Genomic DNA, 12,162 nt, shown 5'->3' with positions numbered 1-12,162 from the left:
TAGTAATTTCGCATTCCACTTTCAGAGTATATGGTTTTTCGTGCCCCTCGGGCATTTGTGTATACTGTGCTAACTTAAGTATTTTTATAAGAGTTTTTGTTGTGTGCTTAGCTCCCTGTCTCATAAAGAGCCAGGGTAGTCTTGTTATAAATAAATACACTGTTTATTTTCATAACCACTTGTGTGGTGTCCTTTCACTGGGTGTTCAAGGGGTAATGTGATGGTAAAACAGCTGGCTTAACTCGCCCTCTAGAGTCTTAGCCTTAGACTGCTCGTATCCATGCTACTAGGATAGCTGGTCTATAAGGTTGACTTACAACCAATCATCAATAAGGGTTGTTTGGACTGATATATAGTGATCACTAGAATAGTGAGCACTGCACATCAGGCCAACTTCTCACACCTGCCCAGCAGGGATATTATTCACCAGAGCTTGACAATGTTGCTGAGAACTGCCAGGCACAAAAGGAGCTCTGCAGTGGGTGCTTTGAAGCCTAAAACAGTTTCCTTCACTCACCACCACCCCCTCCCCTAAGGGATAAACCGGCCCCCAAGATCAAAACCAGCCCGTACATCAGTCAAACCCCCGGTATGTTCACCCCAGCCCTGCTGGTGGGCCCCACTGGCTCAAATTTGGCATTGACGACGTCATAACTTGCTGATCGGCAGTTTGACTGCACTGGACACACCGATCAGTGCCTGCTGTCCTTACTGCGACTATCAAAGCACCAAGTAAAGGTGAGTACTGCAGTCTCTATAGCAACCACTCCAACCGCCAAGCTTTAGCTCCATCAGGATGAAAGGGCCCCGATCTTTCTTGCATACCGCCCTTCAAAGCTGCTGTAGCTCCAATAACTGCCACCCGTCTGGTCTAACGTGAACGGGGTAAGGTGGAGTCCTTGCTGCTTGTACACTGACCTCTGACCCGGAGTAGATGTGTTAAAACTCTAGTGGAGAACATGAAGAATGGTTGATGGCCGCAGAGTAAAATGGCCCAGAGAAGGCAATCTTTGAGCTAGCCGGGCCCGAGTGCATGAGATTGGGATCAGAATGTTCATTTGTACTTTGTGCAGTGCCAATATGCTGCATTTTGGATACTTTTGAGAAACTTAAGACCAGGTAAAAACTATAGGGTAACCCAAATTCAAGGGATACTGTTATTGACCCTGGCCAGTAAGGGGCAAAGAGTAATCCTCATTTGAACCATCCAGAGCAGCACCACAGAGCTCCTGTCTGGCTTGGACAAACTACAGAGGGGCTGGGGGAGTCTATAGATAATTTGATATCTTTTGGCCTGTGGTTTCTACCTGCTAGAGTGAGAGACTGTCATTTGTGATGCTGGAATTTCTTTGAACCAGACTGAGGGTTTCTGTGTACACGCTTTACAGATTGAAAACAGTCAAGATGCCTCTGGAAGAGCTGTGTGGGGGTATGATCCAGACATTCAAGAAATACTCAGGGGCTGATGGGAAGACTGGAGAGCTGAACCAGGACGAGTTGAGCAAGCTTCTGAAGGAAGAGTTCCCAGGACTATCTGTGAGTACAACCTAAAAACTGTTTATTTTTAAATATATACCTCTTGAATGTTTGCCAGTGGTTTCAAAGAATGTCACTTGCAAACGGTCTTGCTGGGAATTATTTCCCATAATGGAGTGCTTAATTAATTTGCAGAATATGTAACTTTCCAAAGCAAATGTTAGTAGCAGGTATATTGTAATGCTTTCATAATCTTAGGTCTGTTCTTAGAACATTGATTACTATACCGTACAAGCTCCCCCTTGCAGGCCCATCCTCGATGCAAACCTTAAACGATTAATCCTTCCTTGTGTGTGGAACTATTAAAAACCAACTTCCCCGACTGCAACAATGTACTGTCCCGTGTTGCACTTTTCTTTTTTCATGTCTTGGTAAACTAGTCTCTGTACTACCAAAGAAACCCATTTCAAATTGCTTGTTTAATTTTCTTCCAATTCTGTTTACACTTTAAAATCTGATTTATAAGACTTCGTTGCAAATATTTTATTATCCCCAACAAAACCCACAATTCCCAAAACATTAAGAGTTGCCTGCAGTGTCAGTCAAGCATGAATAAAAAACATCTTTTGTAAATGTCACGAATTGATGGCATTATAGGCCCATATTGCCCAGTAATAGTTATGTATTCTCTCATTTATTGTAAGGGTATTAGCCCAATGTATGCCTGGACCTTCATAATGCTGCTTGCAACTTGCAGCCTAGCAGGTGCTTTCTGAGGTCCTATTTATGGCTCTGTTTGGCTTGATAATGTCATGGCAGTTTGGTTATCTTTTATTGGCACTTTACCCTCCTTAGAGATGGGATTGTCTATGGAAGTATACAGCTTTTACGGCTGATGGATTAAGAACAAAGTACAGGATAATCACTATAGACACTAGTAGTGAAGTCACCTCTTCCACCACTAACTTTCAACATTTGGCAATATTCCAGCCTTTTTTATTAAGAATAGCATCTCTCAATCTCTTGTTGCTTCACTAAAGTAAATGTCTGCATCATGCCTGTGCACAATGAGCATGTCTCCTCTAGATGTAACATTTAGCTCTTACAGAAGGCACATACAGCTGCCTACATGGGAATCTTCAAGATTACCTCAATAGGAGTATTTGAAAAGCACATGTGCTCTTCACCCTAATAGTAAGCTTAAAGCTTCTGCTGAGAAGCAGTGGCGGCTCCTCCACTAAGGCAGAGGAGCGTTGCCTCACTGCCTTCAAGCAGGAAAAGTAAGGAAGAAATAAAATAACTATAATGTTGTATATAGGACTCTTGCTGCTGCAGCTTGCTGAGGGGGTCAGGCTGAAGCAGGGGAGGAGTGGTACAACACTCTCCTGTGCAGTGACTGCTTGGTCAGCAATCTTCGACCACCCAAAACAGTCATGGGTACTTTCCCTGTTCGCCATGCAGGCTGCATTAAAGCCTGCATATGGAACATGCTCTCCTCTCCAGCCCCTGGCTGTGCCCCTTGTCTCAGCACTCAGACCAATCTCAATGCTGCATTGATTGGTCAGGAGAGCCTCTGTGCAGAGTGCTTCCTGTTCCTGGAAGATGAGAGCAAAGACTCCGGACTAGGCGGGAAGGTTTTTTTTTTTTTTTTTTTTAATTAAAAAAATATATATATTTTATTGTGATTCATACCACGGACATGCTGGTCACTAGTGGTGTGAGGTTTAAAATAAAATTCCAGAATGCTAACATCTGATCATGAAGGCAGATGGCTTTCAGCCTTGGTATTTGGACACCATTCAGTCTACGGTACTTGTTTCAGATAAGCAACACTTTGGTGTAGTTTGACTGTCTAGAGTGGTGTACATGATTTAACTGCTTTTTAGGATTAAAAATGTAAGTGACAGAGCTTGTGACGAATATACTAGCTTTTTGAATGAAGTCTGGAAGAGTCTTGATTACATTTAAAATTATACAGTGACTGTAAGCTCGGTCACCCAAATGACACCCTTCCAGTGGCCTTGCTGGAAACAATGGGTAGGTTTGGGTCATCCAGCCGCATGGCTGTACTCCCTTTATTACCCCAAATTAAGGGGAAAATATAGGTTAGTCGGAGTCTTCTGAAATACTTACTTTTATGAATGCTGATGGGTAAAGATCACCAACTTACAAAAAACTACATTGACATTGATTGAGTTATAGCACCTGACCAAGTGCCTGACAACTTAGCTGCTCGCGAATCGAATGACTAATGGCTGAGCAAATGTTTACCACTTGTAGACTGTTCTGGTGTTTTTGGTACTTCAGACAGAAGGTCTCATTTTATTACTCTGCCCTGTGCATTTTCTTTTTCTTCTCAAAGTTCATGTCTGAGGAGGGCAAAGGTTGTTGGGCTGTTCTGACGAAATATTCGAAGGCAGGATGACCATGCACCTATTTGCCTAGCGTTGGATTCAACGTCTGAAATCCAAAACCCTGGTATCATTTTAGTTCTTGGATTACATGCAGTGTCCACAACACTATATCTACCTAGTTCAATATTTAGTCCCTCTATGAAAGGAGGGATGAAATTCTAAACACAAATGTGACTTTTGGTTCAAACCACGTGTTTACAAATTGAGGGCAGAAGGACTGACTGGATGTTGGATGTAGTGGTTCTAGGCAGGTGTACTTGCATGGATCGTAAGCATTATCTAGTGCTTTAGGCCGAGGGCCATTGCTCGATGAAGGTCATGGGACACAATGGATGCTGTAAGAGGTGTTGCAGAACCAGCAAATGTAATAGGCAGTGCCTGTATTATAGAATTTTCTGACCTGCATGCTGTCTCTGCAACTTTCTCTCTCTAGAGAGACCATGTAAATAGTCACTCTGCCCTGGTCTTTCGGCTGAGAGGGTTCTTCCTAAGGGCAGCTGGTGACCGATGTAGCAACCCCAAGTGTGGAGCTTTAGGGTGACTGTATTCTAGGAGACCAGAAGGTGGACTGCTGCCCATGGATGGATTTTGTTGGTTAAAAATCCATAGAACTACCACTTAAAGACTGTGGGCCACACTTGCTACAGAGCCTGCCATGGTATAGGACTTGAGCAACCAGTACTGATGGATGGCTCTTGTTGGCTAGCCCATCTGGTCAAAAGTAATATCTGGTAAACACTGCTTTCTGGAGAATGGTCTTATGAACATTGTTTAACGATTGTACTGAGCATGACCAATCTGTGTCCGCACTAATAAATAATTGAGGGTTGGAGGGAGGTGTTAGGAGGGAAGCTTCTCCAAAGTTCCTAACTAGCTATTAAGTAGAATGTTATGAACATATTGTACTTCATTTTTTATTAAACTTGTTCCTGTTGATTGCCTCTTCATCCTACAGGCCTCTGGGAAAGACGAGGACATGGCAAAAGAGGTGATGAAAATGATGGACTTGGATGGCGACAAGAAGGTTTCCTTCAAAGAGTTTGCTATATTTTTAGCATTTCTGAGTATGCTATTGGAGGAATGTGAATCCTAATCGAAATAAATAAATTAAGAATAACATTTCTCTAGTTTATTCCTCTTTTCAGTAACTTGTCTCTCTTGGCATGTTAGCTACTCACGTGGTTGATAAGGGGGGCGATATCCTGAAGTGTTTTTTTTTTTTTTGCTTTCCTAGGCCACTTGAGCATGGCAAATGGAGCAATACAAGGCTACATGTGGGGAGTCTATTACTTCTCCATGTAATTTCCCACCTTCTAATTGATTGCAAAGGAGTGCGAAGTTCTCACTGCATATGTTTTAACTTGAATAAAGTGTTTACTTAAATATCATCTTGTACAGCACTCTACCTGGTTCACCCCACCAAAATTCCAGGCTGGTAAGAGGCCTACTAGGAAATGTGCCATTGGATTATCCTATTTTGTAATTGCATTAAAAATATCAACTTAAACCGGCACTCTGTAAAGCTTTGCAGAAGCATTCAAAAGCAGGTATCCCCTACAGACACTTGTGAATCCTCTACTGTCTCTTAATGACCTTTTGGTCTAATTCAGGATACTATCCATAACTCTTGTTTGAAGGAGCTCTTTGAATCGCAGGTACCTTACTCTAGGGTGACCAACCGTCCATAAATTTCACGGACCGTCTGTAAATTGGGCCTCACGTCCGTTGTCCGTGAGGATCCCTTTTACGGACGCCTTTTGTCTGTTAATTTAGGCCTGGCGGGGAACAGAGCGTTTCCCTGTGAGGCTTCTGCTCTCTGATGGGGCACTCGTCTGTGAAACACAAGAGCAGCCCCACCCCGCCCATTGTCACTCTGTATGCTGCTGATTGCCACATACAGAATGACAATGGGCCAAGTTTGGGTGTCACAGTATGTGGTGGGCCGCCTCCTGCGTGGTAGCGGCCACCGGCAACATTAACAGCTGGTGAAGGGCATTCCCAAAAATCTCATCAAAAGTATGCTGCTGGCCACAGGGTCCGGAGTCCGTCTCTCTTCTTTTGGCACATGACAGCTAACACGATGTGCAACATTTGAAAATGAACGGAGGGTGTAATGTGTTTCTAATAAAAGTTCAACTATTTCGAGGCTGGTTTATCACACAGTATTGTCTAAAATAAAACAAGCATTTACACTGCAATGGTTTCGCCTTTTGGAAAGTTTGAGCTATTGGCATTGTAAATGACAATTTTTATTTATGTGTTGGTTTTGAAAATAACTAAATGGGGTTGTCATTTACAATGCCAATAGCTTAATGTCTCGCAAATGCGAGACCTATAGCATTTGCAATGCAATAGTTCGCGTATTTACGCGAGTTTGAGCTAATATATATTGCAGATAACAATGCGTTTTATTTGTTTCAAAAACCAAAACATAAATAAAAGCTCGCGCGCTGCTGTCTCTCGCGCGCTGCTGTCTCTCGCGGGCTGCTGTCTCTCGCGAGCGCGCTGCTGTCGCTCTCACACACACACTGCAGCTAACCCCTGCACAGCAGCTGAGCTACCCCCTGCATACTAGAGCGAGGCAGGTGCAACACACGAGCGGAGCCTTTGTTTTCACCACCTCTGTTTCCACTCAAGTCTGCAGAGCACGACTGATGCACTGATCACTTTAGCACAGTAGCTAAAACCTGCACAGCAGCTCTCCTCTGCATAGCAGCTAAACTCTGCACTGCAGGGCAAGGCAGGTGCAGCGCAAGGCTATGGCACTCATTTCCACTCAAACACCCCATCTATTTCTACACAAGTGTGCCGTGCACTGCCGTCTTCCTATCCCTATCTGACAGCAGCATAGCATCACTCCTCCATCAATAGTTCACCCCAAACTCTGGAGGCAGCTGACTAACTTGGCTTCAGAATAGCATGTTGATCCAGTAAAGCGCTTCTTCGCCTCGTAAGGGATAGTAAGTGCGATGCAAATTAAATTGTAATACAATCATGTTATGGATCGGCCCCCCATGAACGGAAATGCTGGCAGAGTTAAAACACGGGCCGGTATATGTAACAACCACAGACTACGTAAAACTGCACTGATCTTAATGTGACAGTACTCGGTTTTAAACACAAGTTAAAAAGATTACAGTTCTGCTCTGCCACATTATTACAATTTCGCTAAAATCCACGAACCTAAAATGAGTCTCTCCCCACATCTACATCCGTCCACCCATACTGACGCTGAACAATGTAATCACTGTGTTAATTCATCCATCTGTACCTTCACTCCCATCCACCCAACTACAACCGCATATTGATAACCCCGGATTAATCCAATAATCCATCAGCCTATGTGCGACGTTTGTGGTGTATAGTAGCGGTGGCATTGGTTGAACGCGTTTGCACCGGCATATTTCCATACTGTTATGATTGCGCTTTCTACAATGATATGCACTATATGTCGGTCAGCGCGTACGGACCCTGCTAAAGTTACCTCCTGTCTGGTACTTACACGGATGGTCCGTGGGTTCCACACACTATCTGTTCCTGTGTTAGCACTTCCGCATCACAAACACCACCTCTGACCATACTCCAGGACTAGTCTGGAAATAGGAGGTACTGTTATTGTAAAGAGTGTAAGGTAACCTACCATTGGAACATTGGTTCTCAGCCAATCCTAGCTCACCTTTAGAATTTTGAAGCGCGGATTGGCTGTGGCGTGTATCTATACCTCATAGTGTACTCTAGTCATACTCACACAGTCGGCAAATTTCTCCAAGTAAGGGAGCCTGCTGTGCTTGGTGGGCGGGGGACGAGGAAGTGGAGCAGGGCAGAATTGACCCCCGGGGCCCGGGTGCTGAGCATGAGCGATGCCGTGCAAAGAGAAACATCCACAACACGGGGCATGTAGAGACGACAGCAAAGACACACAAAGACGTAAAACAAACAGGGAGACGACATGAGACCGTACACGTACAAAAAGGGAGACGACATGAGACGGGATACACATGCAAATAAAATTATAAACAAAATGCTGCTTACCTGATCGCAAATACCAACAACTTCAATCTCGCAGACCACTCCTTGCAACGCACTGGTGAGATCAGGGCAGACATCCGGGCAACACACCTGGAGGAACAGAGCCTCCTCGCAACGCACTGGTGAGATCAGGGCAGACATCTGCGCAACACACCAGGAGGAACAGAGCCTCCTTGCAACGCACTGGTGAGATCAGGGCAGGCATCTGCGCAACACCCCAGGAAGCAGTCTCCTGGCAGCGCACTGGGGGACTCCGGGCATTTGCACACAGGGCCCTCGCGCAGCACACGAGTGAGATCCGGCTATTGGTGTGGTGCAACATTTGAGGAAGCCAAGAGTCTCCTCTCAGCGCACCAGTGAAATCGGGGCACGGGAGCCAGGGAGGGACGGAAGGAGGGGCGATCACGGCACGTGTGCAACAAACCAGTAACACAAACGGCACCCTCGTGAAATCACTGCATCTGGGCAAACACACCAGGGAAACACTGTACCTTCCTGCCGCGCACTAGTGAAATCAGGACATTTAGGCAACACACCGAGCCCTCTCGCTGTGCACCACGGAGCCCCTGGCATGTGTGCATCAAACCAGGGGGCATAGGACCTCTTGGTAGGGCACCGTGGTGGGGATCGGGGCATTTGTGTTCCACACACACGGGAGTAAAGTCGCTACATGTGCAGAGATCTGGCAGCATTCAGCAACCTCTGTATGAGACAGAGGCGAGCAGAGAGCCTGGCCGCAGCGCAGGGAGCACGGGGCCTTCCAGAAGCGCAGGGTTCAGAGGGCGAGCCTTCGATGAACAGAGCTCCGCACCTATGACGGTATGAACAGGGCATTAAGTGGGCCAGTTCCTGCAGGTGCTGAGCACCCGTAGTTAGAAAGAGCAGATGATGTTGAGACAATCACGGGTCCCTATCGGGCTCTCTAGGTTTGCCATCACCCTCTGTGATAAAAAAAAATCTCAGTTCTGCAACAGTGCCGCCCTTCCCTGCCTTTGATGTCATTTCAAAAATACTCGTAGTTCTTAAAGTCTCATTTCAGAACTGACAAAGCCAATAGTCCTGGCTTATTGTAGGTGTAATGTTAGTTGTATAATATATCTGGAAGCAGCGTCAGAAGCAGCAAAATACCAATCAGGCGGCACACTATGCTAAGCACAGATTTTCAGTTCACGTGTTTTTAAGCCACACCCGTCAGAGCACGCGGCGCGCCTCAGCCTTGGTGCAAGTCACCAGAGGGCGGGACAGCATCCCCGGAGCAGAGTCACCTAAGGAGCACGCGGGGGTCAAGCAGCAATATTGGGGCGCACTGCAGGGTAGAGGTGCGAGCAGTACACGGGAGAGGAGTGAACTTTGGAACACTTAGAACATTTATTTCTCCAGAGCGCCAAGAATCCAAAGCAGTGGGCAGTGCACCAGGAAACATTTAAACTGTGCATAGCTTTCCAAGAAGCACGGACACCCGGTGCAGCACACTGAGGCGCACGGGAGCACACAGCCTCCAGCACACTGAAGAGCACGCATCCTCCACGCAGTGCACTCGGGCGCGCGGTGTCACTGAGCACTGCCAGAGGGAGCACCGGGTCTCTGCCCAGCTCACTCCGGGAGCACAGACTCTAGCACACCAAGATCACACGGTTACAAGCGGGAGTACAGAGCGTCTCTGCTCAGCAAGAGGTGAGAGTGAGCCTTTACTGAAGTCCGAGGAGCACACCGCCTCCCTGCAACACGCAAGGTAAACTGGAGCATAAACAATGACCCCCGTGGAGGAAGAAGGGAAGAGAGAGCTACGGTGAAGTGTGAGATAGACAACGAAGCGACGTAGAGGAAGGGCGCCTCAGAGGTATAAAGTAAAGCATGTTAGGGCATATGTACATTTGAATAGCATGTTGGTTAGGACTAAAATACCGAGCGCGATGGAGGAGAGCTCGAGGGCGTGTTTTTCGTGCTCTCCCCTTCCCATTGGCTGGAAGGTAAAATTCCAGCCAATGGGAAGAGGAGAGGGCAGGACTTAAAAAAAAAAAGACCCGGAAACGCCTCTGAATCGCGTTCTGACAGGGAAAGAGTGATTGACAGCCAATCTCTTCCAATGGCTAGCCTCCATTTATGGAGCTAGCCAATGGAAGACCGAGGCAGAACAAAGCCCCATACTGTAGGATCATAAGATTTCGCCTGGGTGGAGCACTGCTTCGCAGTGCTACGGCCCAGGCGAAAGCTAAGCAGCGAAGGTTCCTGAAGGGCTGTTAATCTGTGAGTAGAGTTTCCAAAGAGGCATGCAAGTCCCTTCTCTCCAGCCTGCTCGCTCAAATCAGAGGCGAACACTCCGCATCTGGCTGTGCATAAAAGGCAAGAACCACCCTCTTTCCTGGAAAGGTGAGGAAGCATGCCCCACTCCACTGTAACTTTTGGGATTCATAGCTCTTGCACAAGAATCCAAAGACACCCCGGATGTTTCATTTGTATCTGAATTTTTACGCATGTTTGTGCATTTCGGTTTATTCAACATAACAGGATGCTATCGTTTTTCAGTGAACCCGTGTAAAAGTGTAAGGTGCCCTAATCTCATTCTGCTCTAATCTCATTCTGCTCTATCAGCCTTCCATCTTCATTTGATAGATAAAATTATGATAATTAATTTGTGTAAGGAGTCTAACTACACATCGGGTATACAGTGCCAACTAACCTTTCGGAATGAATGTGTGCTTCACAAGTGCACTTTATTGGTTTTTTTCTCTTCAGTTAATGATGTACTGGGATCATCCAAGTTCACACACACCCATTATGCACATTTCACAGAGCTTGACACCTGACAAATGTACATTTCTTATTGTCTTACAGGCTGGATGGGTGAAAGGGTAAATGGTTGGATGGATGAGTGAATGGGTGATAGTGGATGGATGAGTGAAAGGATGCTTGGGTGAAATGGTAAATGGTTGGATGGATGGATGAGTGAGTAGATGGATGGGTGAAAGGATGGATGGAAGGATGGACGATGGATAGGTTTTCAAATGGTTGATAAAGTTTGAAATGGATGGGCACACAAATGGAAGGACATAATGAATGGTGAAAGACTGAATGATGGATTAAAGAATTAATAGATGACAGTGTAAATATGGAATGGTGGATATCAGGGGTTTGATGGAAGGATGAATGGCTAGATCATTGGACAAGAGAGCTCTTCTGGGGAGGGTTGTGATGACCTACTTTCTTGGTGCCATAAGAGCTTTACTTCAAAGTGGGAGGTGTTTACATTTTCTGGCTACTCCCTTGCCTCTGTGTTAATATTCTGTATTTGCTGTGTGCTTGTGTGTGGGATCTATACATCATGCATATGACATTTTGAGTGACACCCAAATGCTACTTGAATGTTATACTAGGAATTGTACATTTTTGCATGCTTTGTTTTAGGTGTAAGGTTTTAGGGAGAACCTCATAGTGCCATGAGCTGTGCTTCAGTTGTATATTACGTTTGTAGCAATAGGCAAAGCGTAAAAAATAAACTATGCAATACTGTATTGACAGTACATTCTTGAAGAAAGCTGCAGGGAAAACCCCCTTTGTGACTTCAGTCAGCTAGTGCAACTTTCTGCGAAGCCCCCATAAGCAAAGTCCGATTCCATATTTAAAGTTTCACTTGCTGAAACAGCCATAATGTGTTCCCTATAGTGGTTTCATCACAGCAATCCTCCCTTTAGTTCACCTATGTGTGCCGCTTTACATCTCACAATGGCACTCCGATGTGAAATGCAGTGTTGGACGTTTAGAAATTTACCACGCATGGAATCACAACGCGGTTGTTACGACCGCGTTGTGATTCCACATACCGTTACTCGGGGAGGGGGGTTGGATTTAAAATCCAACACCTTCCCTAGTGTCCGCACAGACTGGAGTTAGAATAGTAAATTATACTATTCCAACTTCCAGCGCCCCCCCTCTGCAAGTCGTTGTTTCAACTTGCGGAGTAATGGTATGCGGAATCACAATGCGGTCGTTGTGACGACCGCGTTTTTATTCCATGCGTGGTAAAAGAATGCGGGATATTCAGGTATATTCATGAAATGCTAGTAACAGTCTATCCGAGCAGATCTTCCTGACCACTTCTCTCACCAAACACGCCTGCTCAGGGCCGTGAGTTGTAAACAAAATATCCAAATGGACACCCAGTGCAGTAACCATATAGAATATTATATGAAATACCACAAAAAGACCTGCACAGTTGCTCAAAGCTGCACGTATACTATAACAA

General features: G+C 45.6%; 1 protein-coding gene across 1 annotated transcript; it reads left to right on the top strand.

The window, feature by feature from the left end:
* Window positions 1-1,393: 1,393 nt before the first annotated feature.
* LOC144827410 (protein S100-P-like) lies at window positions 1,394-5,035 on the top strand. The gene is made up of 2 exons (XM_078685734.1): window positions 1,394-1,536; window positions 4,846-5,035. The coding sequence occupies exons 1-2, from the start codon at window positions 1,405-1,407 to the stop codon at window positions 4,981-4,983; spliced, it is 270 nt and encodes an 89-aa protein (XP_078541860.1). The 5' UTR covers window positions 1,394-1,404; the 3' UTR covers window positions 4,984-5,035.
* Window positions 5,036-12,162: the final 7,127 nt, after the last annotated feature.

The sequence above is a fragment of the Lissotriton helveticus genome, chromosome 4_1, assembly GCF_964261635.1.
Source record: "Lissotriton helveticus chromosome 4_1, aLisHel1.1, whole genome shotgun sequence".
In the NCBI taxonomy this organism is placed as follows: domain Eukaryota; kingdom Metazoa; phylum Chordata; class Amphibia; order Caudata; family Salamandridae; genus Lissotriton; species Lissotriton helveticus.
The sequence above is the reverse complement of the archived record's forward strand: the minus strand, read 5'-3'. Positions and strand labels throughout refer to the sequence as shown.